At 51.5% G+C, this 23,572-nt stretch overlaps 1 protein-coding gene across 3 annotated transcripts in view; it reads right to left on the reverse strand.

Moving 5' to 3' along the window:
• The window catches only part of SLC1A7 (solute carrier family 1 member 7), a 436,677-nt gene that overhangs the window by 82,410 nt on the left and 330,695 nt on the right, over positions 1 to 23,572 (reverse strand). For all 3 annotated transcript variants that reach the window (XM_063938903.1, XM_063938904.1, XM_063938902.1), the window contains one exon: positions 8,156 to 8,290. In XM_063938903.1, coding sequence (XP_063794973.1) covers positions 8,156 to 8,290 — 135 coding nt within the window. The remainder of the gene's footprint in view (positions 1 to 8,155; positions 8,291 to 23,572) is intronic.

Below are 23,572 nucleotides of genomic sequence, written 5' to 3' on the forward strand. Positions count from 1 at the left end.
GGCGGAGGAAGAACTTATCCCGGAGGCGTACCAAGAGTTCAAGGATGTGTTCTCGTAACAGGCGGCTGACCAGTTACCACCCCATAGGTCTTGGGACTGGACCATTGACCTCATCCCAGGGAAAATGCCGCCCCGGGGTCGCATTTATCCTCTGTCCCTTCAAGAGACACAAGCTATGTCAGGCTATATTAAGTCCAATCTTCACAAGGGATTCATTCGCCCCTCTATCTCCCCGGCTGGAGCGGGCTTCTTCTTCGTGAAAAAGAAGGACGGGGGTTAAGACCATGTATCGACTACCGCGGCCTAAATTATATTACCATCAAAAATAAATACCCCTTGCCTCTAATCACAGAGCTATTTGATAGAGTTCGTGGTGCCCACGTTTTTTCCAAGCTCGATTTGAGGGGGGCCTATAACCTTATACGCATCAGAGAGGGAGATGAATGGAAGACCGCCTTCAATACCCGGGATGGGCATTGTGAGTATCTGGTGATGCCGTTCGGTCTTAGCAATGCTCCTGCTGTCTTCCAGGGATTCGTCAACTAAATCTTCAGAGACATGTTATACCTAAGGGTCGTGGTATATTTGGATGACATACTGATTTTTTCCAAAGACCTTGCTGAACACAGGATACAGGTCAAAGAGGTACTCCGCCGTCTACGTGAGAATCATCTCTATGCCAAGATTTCCAAGTGTACCTTCGAAGTAACATCAATACCGTTCCTCGGCTATATCATCTCGGGGATGGAGCTTCGCATGGACCCGGAGAAACTTTCAGCCATTCGGGACTGGGCACAGCCACTCTACTTGAAAGCAATACAAAGATTCCTGGGTTTTGCGAAATATTACAGAAAGTTCATTACAAGTTTCTCCACCATTGTTGCACCCATTACCGCCTTGACGAGAAAGGGTTCCAACCCGGGTTTGTGGCCTCCCGAAGCCATAGAGGCTTTTTCCCACTTGAAATCGGCTTTTATGTCCGCTCCAGTACTCCAACAACCAAATATCGAGGAACCTTTCTTCCTAGAAGTTGGCGCATCCTCGGTCGGAGTTGGGGCCGTTCTTTCTCAGTACTCCTCAGATAAGAGATTACATCCGTGTGGTTTCCACTCTCGTAAATTCTCTCCGGCTGAACGAAATTACACTATTGGAGACCAGGAACTCTTGGCAATTAAATCTGCCTTGGAAGAGTGGAGATATCTCTTAGAAGGGGCCAAACATGTGATTACCATTTACACTGATCACAAAAATTTGTTGTATATCAAAACCGCACAGTGCTTGAATCCTCGCCAAGCTAGATGGGCACTCTTCTTCACTCGATTCTCTTTTGTTATCAAGTACCGAGCCGGGACTTTCAATACTAAAGCGGATGCACTGTCCCGTTCACAAACTCCCACAGATGAAGAGGATTCTTTTGAGCGGAGTTTAATTCTGAATCCAATTTCTGTCTCCGCTGCCTCAACTACTCCAGGTCCTCCCCCTGGAAGAATGTCCGTACCAGCTAAATTCCGGTCGAGGATACTACAGTGGGCCCATATCTCCAAGTTTTCCGGTCATCCCGGCGCCCAGAAGATGTACAAGTTTCTGCAAAGATCCTACTGGTGGGATTCCATGAGGAAGGATGTACAGGATTACGTTAATTCTTGTCCACAGTGTACACAGTATAAATCTCCTCGCCTACCTCCTGCTGGGTTACTTCGTCCTCTGTCCATTCCTATGAAACCCTGGACTCACATTTCCATGGACTTCGTCACCGACTTGCCCTGTTCCAAAGGTTTCAACACGGTCTGGGTGATCGTCGACCGTTTTTCGAAGATGGCGCACTTCGTTCCATTGACTGGTCTGCCGACAGCTCCTAAATTAGCTCTAATATTTGTCCGAGAACATTTTCGGTTGCATGGGTTACCTCAAGAAATAGTCTCTGATCGAGGGGTACAGTTCACCGCAAGATTTTGGAAAGCTCTCTGCGCGGCCTTACAAATTAAACATAAGTTTTCGTCCGCTTATCACCCCCAAACTAATGGACAAACGGAACGAGTCAATCAAGACTTGGAGACTTTCCTCCGCCTGTATCTCTCCCCTTCACAGGACAACTGGGTAGAGTTATTGCCTTGGGCAGAGTTTGCACATAATCATTCATTTCATTCCTCCACTGGCAAATCTCCGTTCTTCATCAACTATGGCTTCCACCCACAAGTTCCGGAATTACCAATTCTTCCAACAGGAGAGGTTCCAGCTGTGACTTCCACTCTACTACACTTCAGACAAATTTGGAGTAAAGTTCATGCTAGTCTTAAAAAGGTTTCTGTCCGATACAAGTTCTTCGCGGACAAGAAACGGCGAGCCGCTCCTCAATACAAGGTTGGTGACAGGGTATGGCTCTCCACACGTAACCTCCGGCTAAAGGTACCCACCATGAAATTCGCCCCAAGGTTCATCGGTCCTTACCCTGTGCTACAAATCCTGAATCCTGTGGTCTGCAAGTTGGGATTACCTTCTTATCTACGCATACCAAATGCCTTTCATGTTTCTCTCCTTCGTCCTCTCATCCTTAATCGTTTTCATTCTAAGCCCTCAAGCCCCACTTCGGTAGAAACTGAAACTGGGACAGACTTCGAGATCAAAACTATTCTGGACTCTCGTTATCTTCATAAGAACCTGCAATATCTGGTAGAATGGAAAGGTTATGGTCCTGAGGAGAGAAGTTGGATAGGAGCTTCTGAGGTCTCAGCTCCTCGACTAATCCGAATCTTCCATGCCAAGCACCCTACGAAACCTGGGAAGTGTCCAGGGGCCACCCCTAGAGGAGGGGGTACTGTCACGCCGCCGCCCCGTCCGCCTTACTTACCTCTCCGGGCGCGCTGGTCCTCCCTGCGGCCGTCCTCGCTGGCGGCTCCCGGCTTCCGTCGCTCGGCCCGGCGTCTGGGCGGGTGACGTCATCAGGCACTTCCCACCAACCAGATGGTGGTGGGAAGTATAAATTCAGGCGTCAGGCACTGCATCAGTGCCTGAGTATCATCTATTCTGCCTACAGAAGTTGTGATCTCCAGTGCTCCCGCATTCCTGTGGTTTCCAAGCACCTCCGTGCCTCCAAGCACCTCCGTGCCTCCAAGCATCTCCGTGACTTCAAGCACCTCCGTGCCTCCAAGCACCTCCGTGCCTTCAAGCACCTCCGTGCCTCCAAGCACTTCCGTGCCTCCAAGCGCCTCAGCGCATCCAAACACCTCAGTGTCTCCAAGTGCCTCAGCGCCTCCAAGCACCTCAGTGTCTCCAAGCACCTCAGCGCCTCCAAGCACCTCAGTGCCTCCAAGCACCTCAGTGCCTCCAAGCACCTCAGTGCCTCCAAGCACCTCAGTGCCTCCAAGCGCTTCAGCGCCTCCAAGCACTTCAGCGCCTCCCCGCACCTCAGTGCCTACAAGCACTTCAGTCTCTCCAAACCCCAGTGCACTTTAGTTTGTGCCTCCAGCACCTGGTATTCCTCACTGATTCATCAGCACCTTTCAAGTTCTGTCTTTCAGGAGACCTTCAGCATCCACGCGTGCCTCCTGTCTGCTGACCTGATCCTGCATGAGGAAAACTTACATTCGGCCATCTCTACTGCGGCCCAGTTGCGGTTCCTCTTCCCGGTCACCGGAAGAAACCCCGAGTCCACAACACTCCCAAACCAGGTCAGTGATACCGGCCATATCGGCAATATTCATTCCGGGAGTCCTGAATTGGGAAGCAGACTTTCTCAGTCGTCAGGACGTACATGCCGGAGAGTGGGGCCTTCATCCAGAAGTGTTTCAACTCCTAGTGGAAAAGTGGGGCCTTCCAGACGTAGATCTGATGGCGTCTCGACACAATCACAAGGTTCCGGTCTTCGGAGCAAGGACAAGGGATCCTCAAGCAGCATTCGTGGATGCGCTGGCGGTGCCGTGGAGGTTTCGGCTGCCGTACGTGTTCTCTCCGGTGTCACTCCTGCCCAGGGTAATTCGGAAGTTCAAGCAAGAAAGAGGAATTCTGTTTCTCATAGCTCCAGCGTGGCCCAGACGGCATTGGTTCTCAGACCTGCAGGGCCTATCATCAGAGCGTCCAATTCTACTTCCACAACGCCCAGACCTCCTCGTTCAGGGCCCCTGTGTCTACCAGGACCTAGCCCGGCTATCTTTGACGGCATGGCTCTTGAGGCTTCCGTCTTGAGGGCTAAAGGGTTTTCTGAGGCGGTCATTCAAACTATGTTGCAGGCCCGGAAACCGGCTTCTGCTCGGATTTACTATAGGGTTTGGCATTCTTACTTTGTTTGGTGCGCATCTAACCATTATGACGCTTCCGAGTTTAGTATAGCCAAGCTGTTGGCCTTTCTTCAGCAGGGCCTGGACTTAGGCCTGCGTCTGGCCTCCCTCAAGGTTCAAATATCTGTCTTGTCAGTGTGGTTTCAGAGAAAAATTATGATCTTACCTGATGTGCATACCAGGGCCGAAACTAGGATTTTCGTCACCCGGGGCAAGGCTGCAATTTGGCACCCCCACCCCCACCCCACCCCCCAATCATCGCACTAAATGATCATATATTTAGAAAAATATATAATTCACAATCCTATCCCCCGGTGACCCCCGAACTTGCTGCCACACACAAACCACAACTCCCTCTACCTCCAACCTGCCACTGCACTAACCCCTAACTGTACCTGTCGCTGCATATACTACAAAGCTCCCCCACCCTGGCCTGCCTCTCCCCTGGACCAACTATCACACATACACCCTTATCCCCCAGTACCTGCCAACGACAATAACTTATCCCACCACCCAATGCCACACCTGGCCTCCCCCATACAACCCCTTACCTTCAATTCTTGTTTCTGCCGGGTGTGAGCGGCGGGTGGGGAGCAGCAGGACGTGGGCTGCCGGTTGTGAGCGGTGGGTGGGGAGCACCAGGACGCGGGCAGTGAGCGATGGACGGCCGGTGAACAGCAGGACACGGGCTGCTGGGTGTGAGCGGTGGGTGGGGAGCACCAGGACGCGGGCGGTGAGCGCCGGCCGGTGAGCAGCAGGACGCGGGCCGCCGGGTGTGAGCAGCGGGTGGGGAGCATTAGGATGTGGGCGGTGAGCAGCCAGGGGTGAGCAGCAGGACGTGAGTGGTGGGCGGCAGACAGACTGATGGTGCTCTACTCAGCCTGACCGCGGATCCACCTCTCACAGCAGCACAGCTCCAAGACATTTGTGTACCGCTGCTGCCGGGTCTGCCTTCAAGTCTCCTGCTCCCTCGGCGCCCCCAAAAATCCTGCGCCCAGGTCACGTGCCCCCCTAGCCCCCCCCCCCCCTATTTACGGCCCTGTGCACACCTTTACTCAGGGCGTGTTGCGTATCCAACCTCCTTATGTCCCGCCTGTGGCTCCTTGGGACTTGTCGTGGTTTTGGAGGCGTTACAAGAGTCTCCGTTTGAACCTCTTGGTTCAGCTGATCTTAAGTGGCTTTCCCTTAAGGTGGTGTTTCTGCTGGCTATTGCTTCAGCTAGAAGAGTGTCGGATTTGGGTGCCTTGTCTTGTAGTTCCCCATATCTGATATTTCACCGTGACCGGGCGGTTCTTAGGACTCGTCCCAGATATTTACCTAAGGTGGTTTCTTCGTTCCACCTTAACCAGGAGATTGTGGTTCCGGCACTTGTTTCTCCTGATCTGTCTCCCAAATAGCGGTCTTTGGATGTGGTACGGGCTCTCCGTATCTATGTGAAGAGAACTGCTTCTATTAGGAAATATGATTCTCTCTTTGTGCTGTTTGGATTTCACAAACGGGGCTGGCCTGCTCACAAGCAAACTTTGGCCAGATGGATTAGAATGGTGATTGCACATGCTTATGTGAGGGCTGGTCTATCAGCTCCTGCTCACATTACGGCCCATTCTACTCGGTCTGTTGGACCTTCTTGGGTGGCCCGCCGTGGTGCGACCCTTGAACAATTGTGCAAGGCGGCTACGTGGTCCTCTGTGAACACGTTCATAAGGTTCTATGCCTTCGATACTGCCGCTTCCCAGGATGCTTCCTTTCGACGCCGGTTTCTTGTGCCCGCTACAGTGCATCCCCTCCCATAAGGAACTGCTTTAGGACATCCCCATTGTCCAATCCTTGTGGAGCCCTGTGTACCCCGCAGCAGAAAACGAGATTTATGGTAAGAACTTACCTTTGTTAAATCTCTTTCTGCGAGGTACACTGGGCTCCACAAGGCGTCCACCCTGACGCACTTAGCTTCTTTGGGTTGGTATGGCATTAGCCGCTGACACTTCTCTTGTCGTGAGAGTGTGGTGTATGTGGCTACTAACCGTTGTCGTCTCTTTTCCTGCTACTGCATTGGGCTGGTTAACTAAAAACTGAGCTCCTGTGCAGGGAGGCGGGGTTATAGAGGAGGCGGCGCTATGCATTCTGAAAACAGTCAAAGCTTTTGAGCCTGTTGGTGCCTCGGATCAAGATCCTACTCTACACTCCTATGTCTTTCCTTGTGGAGCCCAGTGTACCTCGCAGAAAGAGTTTTAACAAAGGTAAGTTCTTACCATAAAACTCGTTATCAGTCTCATGCAGTACCGTCACCATCTGTATATCAGTCTCAAGCAGTACCGTCACCATCTGTATATCAGTCTCAGGCGGTACCGTCACTGTCTGTATAACGGTCTCAGGTGGTACTGCCACTGTCTGTATAACAGTCTCAGGCGGTACCGCCACTGTCTGTATAATGGTCTCAGGCGGTACCGCCACTGTCTGTATATTAGTCTCAGGTGGTACCGCCACTGTCTGTATAATGGTCTCAGGCGATACCGCCACTGTCTGTATATTAGTCTCAGGTGGTACCGCCACTGTCTGTATAACAGTCTCAGGCGGTACCGCCACTGTCTGTATATCACTCTCAGGTGGTACTGCCACTGTCTGTATATTAGTCTCAGGTGGTACCGCCACTGTCTGTATAATGGTCTCAGGCGGTACCGCCACTGTCTGTATAACGGTCTCAGGTGGTACCGCCACTGTCTGTATAACGGTCTCAGGTGGTACCGCCACTGTCTGTATAACGGTCTCTGGTGGTACCGCCACTGTCTGTATAACGGTCTCAGGCGGTACCGTCACTATCTGTATAACGGTCTCAGGTGGTACTGCCACTGTCTGTATATCGGTGTCAGGCGGTACCGCCACTGTCTGTATAACAGTCTCAGGCGGTACCGCCACTGTCTGTATAATGGTCTCAGGCGGTACCGCCACTGTCTGTATATTAGTCTCAGGTGGTACCGCCACTGTCTGTATAATGGTCTCAGGCGATACCGCCACTGTCTGTATATTAGTCTCAGGTGGTACCGCCACTGTCTGTATAACAGTCTCAGGCGGTACCGCCACTGTCTGTATATCACTCTCAGGTGGTACTGCCACTGTCTGTATATTAGTCTCAGGCGGTACCGCCACTGTCTGTATAATGGTCTCAGGCGGTACCGCCACTGTCTGTATAACGGTCTCAGGTGGTACCGCCACTGTCTGTATAACGGTCTCAGGTGGTACCGCCACTGTCTGTATAACGGTCTCTGGTGGTACCGCCACTGTCTGTATAACGGTCTCAGGCGGTACCGTCACTGTCTGTATAACGGTCTCAGGTGGTACTGCCACTGTCTGTATATCGGTCTCAGGCTGTACCGCCACTGTCTGTATATCACTCTCAGGTGGTACTGCCACTGTCTGTATATTAGTCTCAGGTGGTACCGCCACTGTCTGTATAATGGTCTCAGGCGGTACCGTCACTGTCTGTATAACGGTCTCAGGTGGTACCGTCACAGTCTGTATATCGGTCTTAGGCAGCACTGTCACCATCTGTATATCAGTCTCAGGCGGTACCGCCACTGTCTGTATATTAGTCTCAGGTGGTACCGCCACTGTCTGTATAATTATAATTCCCACACGATGACACCAGCTGAACAGGGCAGAGAGCGGACAGCTGCATGTACACAGGGTCTGACATTCACTTATTACCGCTTACAGGGAATATGTGGCGATTCACACCAGTGCCCGCCCCGGTGAAGCTTATACACCTCCATAATTACTCTCATGCACTGTACAGAGACGAGACGGGGCAATGTGACGGTGTGTGCTGCATTGTCATTAGCCTACAGATAATGCTGATTAAATTCCTATATACAGATAACACTCACAGCGCCCAGTCCACCGCGATGATGAGGGTGATGTCATCAGTGGGCAGGCCGACAGAGGTCAATACAATCACCATGGTTACCAGTCCAGCTTGGGGTATTCCTGCCGCTCCGATGCTGGCCGCTGTAGCTGTGATGCTGTGGAAGCAGAAGACAAGCGTCACAGGAAATCACACACAATACACACTGGGGTGTCACAGGAGATCACACATAATACACACTGGGGCGTCACAGGAGATCACACACAATACACACTGGGGAGTCACAGGAGATCACACACAATACACACTGGGGAGTCACAGGAGATCACACACAATACACACTGGGGAGTCACAGGAGATCACACACAATACACACTGGGGTGTCACAGGAGATCACACACAATACACACTCGGGAGTCACAGTAGATCACACACAATACACACTGGGGAGTCACAGGAGATCACACACAATACACACTGGGGAGTCACAGGAGATCACACACAATACACACTGGGGCGTCACAGGAGATCACACACAATACACACTGGGGAGTCACAGGAGATCACACACAATACACACTGGGGCGTCACAGGAGATCACACACAATACACACTGGGGAGTCACAGGAGATCACACACAATACACACTGGGGAGTCACAGGAGATCACACACAATACACACTGGGGCGTCACAGGAGATCACACACAATACACACTGGGGAGTCACAGGAGATCACACACAATACACACTGGGGCGTCACAGGAGATCACACACAATACACACTGGGGCGTCACAGGAGATCACACACAATACACACTGGGGCGTCACAGGAGATCACACACAATACACACTGGGGAGTCACAGGAGATCACACACAATACACACTGGGGAGTCACAGGAGATCACACACAATACACACTGGGGAGTCACAGGAGATCACACACAATACACACTGGGGAGTCACAGGAGATCACACACAATACACACTGGGGAGTCACAGGAGATCACACACAATACACACTGGGGAGTCACAGGAGATCACACACAATACACACTGGGGTGTCACAGGAGATCACACACAATACACACTGGGGCGTCACAGGAGATCACACACAATACACACTGGGGCGTCACAGGAGATCACACACAATACACACTGGGGAGTCACAGGAGATCACACACAATACACACTGGGGCATCACAGGAGATCACACACAATACACACTGGGGCGTCACAGGAGATCACACACAATACACACTGGGGCGTCACAGGAGGTCACACACAATACACACAGGAGATCACACACAATACACACTGGGGCGTCACAGGAGATCACACACAATACACACTGGGGCGTCACTGGAGATCACACACAATACACACTGGGGCGTCACAGGAGATCACACACAATACACACTGGGGAGTAACAGGAGATCACACACAATACACACTGGGGCGTCACAGGAGATCACACACAATACACACTGGGGCGTCACAGGAGATCACACACAATACACACTGGGGCGTCACAGGAGATCATACACAATACACACTGGGGCGTCACAGGAGATCACACACAATACACACTGGGGCGTCACAGGAGATCACACACAATACACACAGGAGATCACACACAATACACACTGGGGCGTCACTGGAGATCACACACAATACACACTGGGGAGTCACAGGAGATCACACACAATACACACTGGGGAGTCACAGGAGATCACACACAATACACACTGGGGAGTCACAGGAGATCACACACAATACACACTGGGGCGTCACAGGAGATCACACACAATACACACTGGGGCGTCACTGGAGATCACACACAATACACACTGGGGCGTCACAGGAGATCACACACAATACACACTGGGGCGTCACAGGAGATCACACACAATACACACTGGGGCGTCACTGGAGATCACACACAATACACACTGGGGCGTCACAGGAGATCACACACAATACACACTGGGGAGTCACTGGAGATCACACACAATACACACTGGGGCGTCACAGGAGATCACACACAATACACACTGGGGCGTCACAGGAGATCACACACAATACACACTGGGGTGTCACAGGAGATCACACACAATACACACTGGGGAGTCACAGGAGATCACACACAATACACACTGGGGAGTCACAGGAGATCACACACAATACACACTGGGGAGTCACAGGAGATCACACACAATACACACTGGGGAGTAACAGGAGATCACACACAATACACACTGGGGCGTCACAGGAGATCACACACAATACACACTGGGGCGTCACAGGAGGTCACACACAATACACACAGGAGATCACACACAATACACACTGGGGCGTCACAGGAGATCACACACAATACACATTGGGGCGTCACTGGAGATCACACACAATACACACTGGGGCGTCACAGGAGATCACACACAATACACACTGGGGCGTCACAGGAGATCATACACAATACACACTGGGGAGTCACAGGAGATCACACACAATACACACTGGGGCATCACAGGAGATCACACACAATACACACTGGGGCGTCACAGGAGATCACACACAATACACACTGGGGCGTCACAGGAGATCATACACAATACACACTGGGGCGTCACAGGAGATCACAATACACACTGGGGCGTCACAGGAGATCACACACAATACACACTGGGGCGTCACAGGAGATCACAATACACACTGGGGCGTCACAGGAGATCACACACAATACACACTGGGGCGTCACAGGAGATCATACACAATACACACTGGGGCGTCACAGGAGATCACAATACACACTGGGGCGTCACAGGAGATCACACACAATACACACTGGGGCGTCACAGGAGATCACACACAATACACACTGGGGCGTCACAGGAGATCACACACAATACACACTGGGGCGTCACAGGAGATCACACACAATACACACTGGGGCGTCACAGGAGATCACACACAATACACACTGGGGCGTCACAGGAGATCACAATACACACTGGGGAGTCACAGGAGATCACACACAATACACACTGGGGAGTCACAGGAGATCACACACAATACACACTGGGGCGTCACAGGAGATCACACACAATACACACTGGGGCGTCACTGGAGATCACACACAATACACACTGGGGCGTCACTGGAGATCACACACAATACACACTGGGGAGTCACAGGAGATCACACACAATACACACTGGGGAGTCACAGGAGATCACACACAATACACACTGGGGAGTAACAGGAGATCACACACAATACACACTGGGGCGTCACAGGAGATCACACACAATACACACTGGGGCGTCACAGGAGATCACACACAATACACACTGGGGCGTCACAGGAGGTCACACACAATACACACAGGAGATCACACACAATACACACTGGGGCGTCACAGGAGATCACACACAATACACATTGGGGCGTCACAGGAGATCACACACAATACACACTGGGGCGTCACAGGAGATCACACACAATACACACTGGGGCGTCACAGGAGATCATACACAATACACACTGGGGCGTCACAGGAGATCACAATACACACTGGGGCGTCACAGGAGATCACACACAATACACACTGGGGCGTCACAGGAGATCACAATACACACTGGGGCGTCACAGGAGATCACACACAATACACACTGGGGCGTCACAGGAGATCATACACAATACACACTGGGGCGTCACAGGAGATCACACACAATACACACTGGGGCGTCACAGGAGATCACAATACACACTGGGGAGTCACAGGAGATCACACACAATACACACTGGGGAGTCACAGGAGATCACACACAATACACACTGGGGCGTCACAGGAGATCACACACAATACACACTGGGGCGTCACAGGAGATCACACACAATACACACTGGGGCGTCACTGGAGATCACACACAATACACACTGGGGAGTCACAGGAGATCACACACAATACACACTGGGGCGTCACTGGAGATCACACACAATACACACTGGGGAGTCACAGGAGATCACACACAATACACACTGGGGAGTCACAGGAGATCACACACAATACACACTGGGGAGTAACAGGAGATCACACACAATACACACTGGGGCGTCACAGGAGATCACACACAATACACACTGGGGCGTCACAGGAGATCACACACAATACACACTGGGGCGTCACAGGAGATCACACACAATACACACTGGGGCGTCACAGGAGATCACACACAATACACACTGGGGCGTCACAGGAGATCACTCACAATACACACTGGGGCGTCACAGGAGATCACACACAATACACACTGGGGCGTCACAGGAGATCACACACAATACACATTGGGGCGTCACAGGAGATCACACACAATACACATTGGGGCGTCACTGGAGATCACACACAATACACACTGGGGCGTCACAGGAGATCACACACAATACACACTGGGGCGTCACAGGAGATCATACACAATACACACTGGGGCGTCACAGGAGATCACACACAATACACACTGGGGCGTCACAGGAGATCATACACAATACACACTGGGCCGTCACAGGAGATCACAATACACACTGGGGCGTCACAGGAGATCACACACAATACACACTGGGGCGTCACAGGAGATCACAATACACACTGGGGCGTCACAGGAGATCACACACAATACACACTGGGGCGTCACAGGAGATCATACACAATACACACTGGGGAGTCACAGGAGATCACACACAATACACACTGGGGCGTCACAGGAGATCACACACAATACACACTGGGGCGTCACAGGAGATCACACACAATACACACTGGGGCGTCACAGGAGATCACACACAATACACACTGGGGAGTCACAGGAGATCACACACAATACACACTGGGGAGTCACAGGAGATCACACACAATACACACTGGGGCGTCACAGGAGATCACACACAATACACACTGGGGCGTAACAGGAGATCACACACAATACACACTGGGGAGTCACAGGAGATCACACACAATACACACTGGGGAGTCACAGGAGATCACACACAATACACACTGGGGCGTCACAGGAGATCACACACAATACACACTGGGGCGTAACAGGAGATCACACACAATACACACTGGGGCGTCACAGGAGATCACACACAATACACACTGGGGAGTAACAGGAGATCACACACAATACACACTGGGGTGTCACAGGAGATCACACACAATACACACTGGGGAGTCACAGGAGATCACACACAATACACACTGGGGCGTCACAGGAGATCACACACAATACACACTGGGGCGTAACAGGAGATCACACACAATACACACTGGGGAGTCACAGGAGATCACACACAATACACACTGGGGAGTCACAGGAGATCACACACAATACACACTGGGGAGTAACAGGAGATCACACACAATACACACTGGGGCGTCACAGGAGATCACACACAATACACACTGGGGCGTCACAGGAGATCACAATACACACTGGGGAGTCACAGGAGATCACACACAATACACACTGGGGCGTCACTGGAGATCACACACAATACACACTGGGGAGTCACAGGAGATCACACACACAATACACACTGGGGCGTCACAGGAGATCACACACAATACACACTGGGGCGTCACAGGAGATCACACACAATACACACTGGGGAGTCACAGGAGATCACACACAATACACACTGGGGCGTCACAGGAGATCACAATACACACTGGGGAGTCACAGGAGATCACACACAATACACACTGGGGAGTCACAGGAGATCACACACAATACACACTGGGGAGTCACAGGAGATCACACACAATACACACTGGGGCGTCACAGGAGATCACAATACACACTGGGGAGTCACAGGAGATCACACACAATACACACTGGGGAGTCACAGGAGATCACACACAATACACACTGGGGAGTCACAGGAGATCACACACAATACACACTGGGGCGTCACAGGAGATCACACACAATACACACTCGGGAGTCACAGGAGATCACACACAATACACACTGGGGCGTCACAGGAGATCACAATACACACTGGGGCGTCACAGGAGATCACACACAATACACACTGGGGCGTCACAGGAGATCATACACAATACACACTGGGGAGTCACAGGAGATCACACACAATACACACTGGGGAGTCACAGGAGATCACACACAATACACACTGGGGAGTCACAGGAGATCACACACAATACACACTGGGGCGTCACAGGAGATCACACACAATACACACTCGGGAGTCACAGGAGATCACACACAATACACACTGGGGAGTCACAGGAGATCACACACAATACACACTGGGGAGTCACTGGAGATCACACACAATACACACTGGGGCGTCACAGGAGATCACACACAATACACACTGGGGAGTCACAGGAGATCACACACAATACACACTGGGGAGTCACAGGAGATCACACACAATACACACTGGGGAGTCACAGGAGATCACACACAATACACACTGGGGCGTCACAGGAGATCACACACAATACACACTGGGGCGTCACAGGAGATCACACACAATACACACTGGGGAGTCACAGGAGATCACACACAATACACACTGGGGCGTCACAGGAGATCACAATACACACTGGGGAGTCACAGGAGATCACACACAATACACACTGGGGAGTCACAGGAGATCACACACAATACACACTGGGGAGTCACAGGAGATCACACACAATACACACTGGGGAGTCACAGGAGATCACACACAATACACACTGGGGAGTCACAGGAGATCACACACAATACACACTGGGGCGTCACAGGAGATCACACACAATACACACTGGGGAGTCACAGGAGATCACACACAATACACACTGGGGCGTCACAGGAGATCACACACAATACACACTGGGGCGTCACAGGAGATCACACACAATACACACTGGGGCGTCACAGGAGATCACACACAATACACACTGGGGAGTCACAGGAGATCACACACAATACACACTGGGGAGTCACAGGAGATCACACACAATACACACTGGGGAGTCACAGGAGATCACACACAATACACACTGGGGAGTCACAGGAGATCACACACAATACACACTGGGGAGTCACAGGAGATCACACACAATACACACTGGGGAGTCACAGGAGATCACACACAATACACACTGGGGTGTCACAGGAGATCACACACAATACACACTGGGGCGTCACAGGAGATCACACACAATACACACTGGGGCGTCACAGGAGATCACACACAATACACACTGGGGAGTCACAGGAGATCACACACAATACACACTGGGGCGTCACAGGAGATCACACACAATACACACTGGGGCGTCACAGGAGATCACACACAATACACACTGGGGCGTCACAGGAGGTCACACACAATACACACAGGAGATCACACACAATACACACTGGGGCGTCACAGGAGATCACACACAATACACACTGGGGCGTCACTGGAGATCACACACAATACACACTGGGGCGTCACAGGAGATCACACACAATACACACTGGGGAGTAACAGGAGATCACACACAATACACACTGGGGCGTCACAGGAGATCACACACAATACACACTGGGGCGTCACAGGAGATCACAATACACACTGGGGCGTCACAGGAGATCACACACAATACACACTGGGGCGTCACAGGAGATCATACACAATACACACTGGGGAGTCACAGGAGATCACACACAATACACACTGGGGCGTCACAGGAGATCACACACAATACACACTGGGGCGTCACAGGAGATCACACACAATACACACTGGGGCGTCACAGGAGATCACACACAATACACACTGGGGAGTCACAGGAGATCACACACAATACACACTGGGGCGTCACAGGAGATCACACACAATACACACTGGGGCGTAACAGGAGATCACACACAATACACACTGGGGAGTCACAGGAGATCACACACAATACACACTGGGGAGTCACAGGAGATCACACACAATACACACTGGGGCGTCACAGGAGATCACACACAATACACACTGGGGCGTCACAGGAGATCACACACAATACACACTGGGGAGTCACAGGAGATCACACACAATACACACTGGGGCGTCACAGGAGATCACAATACACACTGGGGAGTCACAGGAGATCACACACAATACACACTGGGGAGTCACAGGAGATCACACACAATACACACTGGGGAGTCACAGGAGATCACACACAATACACACTGGGGCGTCACAGGAGATCACAATACACACTGGGGAGTCACAGGAGATCACACACAATACACACTGGGGAGTCACAGGAGATCACACACAATACACACTGGGGAGTCACAGGAGTTCACACACAATACACACTGGGGCGTCACAGGAGATCACACACAATACACACTCGGGAGTCACAGGAGATCACACACAATACACACTGGGGAGTCACAGGAGATCACACACAATACACACTGGGGAGTCACTGGAGATCACACACAATACACACTGGGGCGTCACAGGAGATCACACACAATACACACTGGGGAGTCACAGGAGATCACACACAATACACACTGGGGAGTCACAGGAGATCACACACAATACACACTGGGGAGTCACAGGAGATCACACACAATACACACTGGGGCGTCACAGGAGATCACACACAATACACACTGGGGCGTCACAGGAGATCACACACAATACACACTGGGGAGTCACAGGAGATCACACACAATACACACTGGGGCGTCACAGGAGATCACAATACACACTGGGGAGTCACAGGAGATCACACACAATACACACTGGGGAGTCACAGGAGATCACACACAATACACACTGGGGAGTCACAGGAGATCACACACAATACACACTGGGGAGTCACAGGAGATCACACACAATACACACTGGGGAGTCACAGGAGATCACACACAATACACACTGGGGAGTCACAGGAGATCACACACAATACACACTGGGGCGTCACAGGAGATCACACACAATACACACTGGGGAGTCACAGGAGATCACACACAATACACACTGGGGCGTCACAGGAGATCACACACAATACACACTGGGGCGTCACAGGAGATCACACACAATACACACTGGGGCGTCACAGGAGATCACACACAATACACACTGGGGAGTCACAGGAGATCACACACAATACACACTGGGGAGTCACAGGAGATCACACACAATACACACTGGGGAGTCACAGGAGATCACACACAATACACACTGGGGAGTCACAGGAGATCACACACAATACACACTGGGGAGTCACAGGAGATCACACACAATACACACTGGGGAGTCACAGGAGATCACACACAATACACACTGGGGTGTCACAGGAGATCACACACAATACACACTGGGGCGTCACAGGAGATCACACACAATACACACTGGGGCGTCACAGGAGATCACACACAATACACACTGGGGAGTCACAGGAGATCACACACAATACACACTGGGGCGTCACAGGAGATCACACACAATACACACTGGGGCGTCACAGGAGATCACACACAATACACACTGGGGCGTCACAGGAGGTCACACACAATACACACAGGAGATCACACACAATACACACTGGGGCGTCACAGGAGATCACACACAATACACACTGGGGCGTCACTGGAGATCACACACAATACACACTGGGGCGTCACAGGAGATCACACACAATACACACTGGGGAGTCACAGGAGATCACACACAATACACACTGGGGCGTCACAGGAGATCACACACAATACACACTGGGGCGTCACAGGAGATCACACACAATACACACTGGGGCGTCACAGGAGATCATACACAATACACACTGGGGCGTCACAGGAGATCACACACAATACACACTGGGGCGTCACTGGAGATCACACACAATACACACAGGAGATCACACACAATACACACTGGGGCGTCACTGGAGATCACACACAATACACACTGGGGCGTCACAGGAGATCACACACAATACACACTGGGGCGTCACTGGAGATCACACACAATACACACAGGAGATCACACACAATACACACTGGGGCGTCACTGGAGATCACACACAATACACACTGGGGAGTCACAGGAGATCACACACAATACACACTGGGGAGTCACAGGAGATCACACACAATACACACTGGGGAGTCACAGGAGATCACACACAATACACACTGGGGCGTCACAGGAGATCACACACAATACACACTGGGGCGTCACTGGAGATCACACACAATACACACTGGGGCGTCACAGGAGATCACACACAATACACACTGGGGCGTCACAGGAGATCACACACAATACACACTGGGGCGTCACTGGAGATCACACACAATACACACTGGGGCGTCACAGGAGATCACACACAATACACACTGGGGAGTCACTGGAGATCACACACAATACACACTGGGGCGTCACAGGAGATCACACACAATACACACTGGGGCGTCACAGGAGATCACACACAATACACACTGGGGTGTCACAGGAGATCACACACAATACACACTGGGGAGTCACAGGAGATCACACACAATACACACTGGGGAGTCACAGGAGATCACACACAATACACACTGGGGAGTCACAGGAGATCACACACAATACACACTGGGGAGTAACAGGAGATCACACACAATACACACTGGGGCGTCACAGGAGATCACACACAATACACACTGGGGCGTCACAGGAGGTCACACACAATACACACAGGAGATCACACACAATACACACTGGGGCGTCACAGGAGATCACACACAATACACATTGGGGCGTCACTGGAGATCACACACAATACACACTGGGGCGTCACAGGAGATCACACACAATACACACTGGGGCGTCACAGGAGATCATACACAATACACACTGGGGAGTCACAGGAGATCACACACAATACACACTGGGGCATCACAGGAGATCACACACAATACACACTGGGGCGTCACAGGAGATCACACACAATACACACTGGGGCGTCACAGGAGATCATACACAATACACACTGGGGCGTCACAGGAGATCACAATACACACTGGGGCGTCACAGGAGATCACACACAATACACACTGGGGCGTCACAGGAGATCACAATACACACTGGGGCGTCACAGGAGATCACACACAATACACACTGGGGCGTCACAGGAGATCATACACAATACACACTGGGGCGTCACAGGAGATCACAATACACACTGGGGCGTCACAGGAGATCACACACAATACACACTGGGGCGTCACAGGAGATCACACACAATACACACTGGGGCGTCACAGGAGATCACACACAATACACACTGGGGCGTCACAGGAGATCACACACAATACACACTGGGGCGTCACAGGAGATCACACACAATACACACTGGGGCGTCACAGGAGATCACAATACACACTGGGGAGTCACAGGAGATCACACACAATACACACTGGGGAGTCACAGGAGATCACACACAATACACACTGGGGTGTCACAGGAGATCACACACAATACACACTGGGGCGTCACAGGAGATCACACACAATACACACTGGGGCGTCACTGGAGATCACACACAATACACATTGGGGCGTCACTGGAGATCACACACAATACACACTGGGGAGTCACAGGAGATCACACACAATACACACTGGGGAGTCACAGGAGATCACACACAATACACACTGGGGAGTAACAGGAGATCACACACAATACACACTGGGGCGTCACAGGAGATCACACACAATACACACTGGGGTGTCACAGGAGATCACACACAATACACACTGGGGCGTCACAGGAGGTCACACACAATACACACAGGAGATCACACACAATACACACTGGGGCGTCACAGGAGATCACACACAATACACATTGGGGCGTCACAGGAGATCACACACAATACACACTGGGGCGTCACAGGAGATCACACACAATACACACTGGGGCGTCACAGGAGATCATACACAATACACACTGGGGCGTCACAGGAGATCACAATACACACTGGGGCGTCACAGGAGATCACACACAATACACACTGGGGCGTCACAGGAGATCACAATACACACTGGGGCGTCACAGGAGATCACACACAATACACACTGGGGCGTCACAGGAGATCATACACAATACACACTGGGGCGTCACAGGAGATCACACACAATACACACTGGGGCGTCACAGGAGATCACAATACACACTGGGGAGTCACAGGAGATCACACACAATACACACTGGGGAGTCACAGGAGATCACACACAATACACACTGGGGCGTCACAGGAGATCACACACAATACACACTGGGGCGTCACAGGAGATCACACACAATACACACTGGGGCGTCACTGGAGATCACACACAATACACACTGGGGAGTCACAGGAGATCACACACAATACACACTGGGGCGTCACTGGAGATCACACACAATACACACTGGGGAGTCACAGGAGATCACACACAATACACACTGGGGAGTCACAGGAGATCACACACAATACACACTGGGGAGTAACAGGAGATCACACACAATACACACTGGGGCGTCACAGGAGATCACACACAATACACACTGGGGCGTCACAGGAGATCACACACAATACACACTGGGGCGTCACAGGAGATCACACACAATACACACTGGGGCGTCACAGGAGATCACACACAATACACACTGGGGCGTCACAGGAGATCACACACAATACACACTGGGGCGTCACAGGAGATCACACACAATACACACTGGGGCGTCACAGGAGATCACACACAATACACATTGGGGCGTCACAGGAGATCACACACAATACACATTGGGGCGTCACTGGAGATCACACACAATACACACTGGGGCGTCACAGGAGATCACACACAATACACACTGGGGCGTCACAGGAGATCATACACAATACACACTGGGGCGTCACAGGAGATCACACACAATACACACTGGGGCGTCACAGGAGATCATACACAATACACACTGGGCCGTCACAGGAGATCACAATACACACTGGGGCGTCACAGGAGATCACACACAATACACACTGGGGCGTCACAGGAGATCACAATACACACTGGGGCGTCACAGGAGATCACACACAATACACACTGGGGCGTCACAGGAGATCATACACAATACACACTGGGGAGTCACAGGAGATCACACACAATACACACTGGGGCGTCACAGGAGATCACACACAATACACACTGGGGCGTCACAGGAGATCACACACAATACACACTGGGGCGTCACAGGAGATCACACACAATACACACTGGGGAGTCACAGGAGATCACACACAATACACACTGGGGCGTCACAGGAGATCACATACAATACACACTGGGGCGTAACAGGAGATCACACACAATACACACTGGGGAGTCACAGGAGATCACACACAATACACACTGGGGAGTCACAGGAGATCACACACAATACACACTGGGGCGTCACAGGAGATCACACACAATACACACTGGGGCGTAACAGGAGATCACACACAATACACACTGGGGCGTCACAGGAGATCACACACAATACACACTGGGGAGTAACAGGAGATCACACACAATACACACTGGGGTGTCACAGGAGATCACACACAATACACACTGGGGAGTCACAGGAGATCACACACAATACACACTGGGGCGTCACAGGAGATCACACACAATACACACTGGGGCGTCACAGGAGATCACACACAATACACACTGGGGAGTCACAGGAGATCACACACAATACACACTGGGGAGTCACAGGAGATCACACACAATACACACTGGGGAGTAACAGGAGATCACACACAATACACACTGGGGCGTCACAGGAGATCACACACAATACACACTGGGGCGTCACAGGAGATCACAATACACACTGGGGAGTCACAGGAGATCACACACAATACACACTGGGGCGTCACTGGAGATCACACACAATACACACTGGGGAGTCACAGGAGATCACACACAATACACACTGGGGCGTCACAGGAGATCACACACAATACACACTGGGGCGTCACAGGAGATCACACACAATACACACTGGGGAGTCACAGGAGATCACACACAATACACACTGGGGCGTCACAGGAGATCACAATACACACTGGGGAGTCACAGGAGATCACACACAATACACACTGGGGAGTCACAGGAGATCACACACAATACACACTGGGGAGTCACAGGAGATCACACACAATACACACTGGGGCGTCACAGGAGATCACAATACACACTGGGGAGTCACAGGAGATCACACACAATACACACTGGGGAGTCACAGGAGATCACACACAATACACACTGGGGCGTCACAGGAGATCACACACAATACACACTCGGGAGTCACAGGAGATCACACACAATACACACTGGGGAGTCACAGGAGATCACACACAATACACACTGGGGAGTCACTGGAGATCACACACAATACACACTGGGGTGTCACAGGAGATCACACACAATACACACTGGGGAGTCACAGGAGATCACACACAATACACACTGGGGAGTCACAGGAGATCACACACAATACACACTGGGGAGTCACAGGAGATCACACACAATACACACTGGGGCGTCACAGGAGATCACACACAATACACACTGGGGCGTCACAGGAGATCACACACAATACACACTGGGGAGTCACAGGAGATCACACACAATACACACTGGGGCGTCACAGGAGATCACAATACACACTGGGGAGTCACAGGAGATCACACACAATACACACTGGGGAGTCACAGGAGATCACACACAATACACACTGGGGCGTCACTGGAGATCACACACAATACACACAGGAGATCACACACAATACACACTGGGGCGTCACTGGAGATCACACACAATACACACTGGGGAGTCACAGGAGATCACACACAATACACACTGGGGAGTCACAGGAGATCACACACAATACACACTGGGGAGTCACAGGAGATCACACACAATACACACTGGGGCGTCACAGGAGATCACACACAATACACACTGGGGCGTCACTGGAGATCACACACAATACACACTGGGGCGTCACAGGAGATCACACACAATACACACTGGGGCGTCACAGGAGATCACACACAATACACACTGGGGCGTCACTGGAGATCACACACAATACACACTGGGGCGTCACAGGAGATCACACACAATACACACTGGGGAGTCACTGGAGATCACACACAATACACACTGGGGCGTCACAGGAGATCACACACAATACACACTGGGGCGTCACAGGAGATCACACACAATACACACTGGGGTGTCACAGGAGATCACACACAATACACACTGGGGAGTCACAGGAGATCACACACAATACACACTGGGGAGTCACAGGAGATCACACACAATACACACTGGGGA

Source organism: Pseudophryne corroboree, chromosome 9 (assembly GCF_028390025.1).
Source record: "Pseudophryne corroboree isolate aPseCor3 chromosome 9, aPseCor3.hap2, whole genome shotgun sequence".
Taxonomy (NCBI): Eukaryota; Metazoa; Chordata; class Amphibia; order Anura; family Myobatrachidae; genus Pseudophryne; species Pseudophryne corroboree.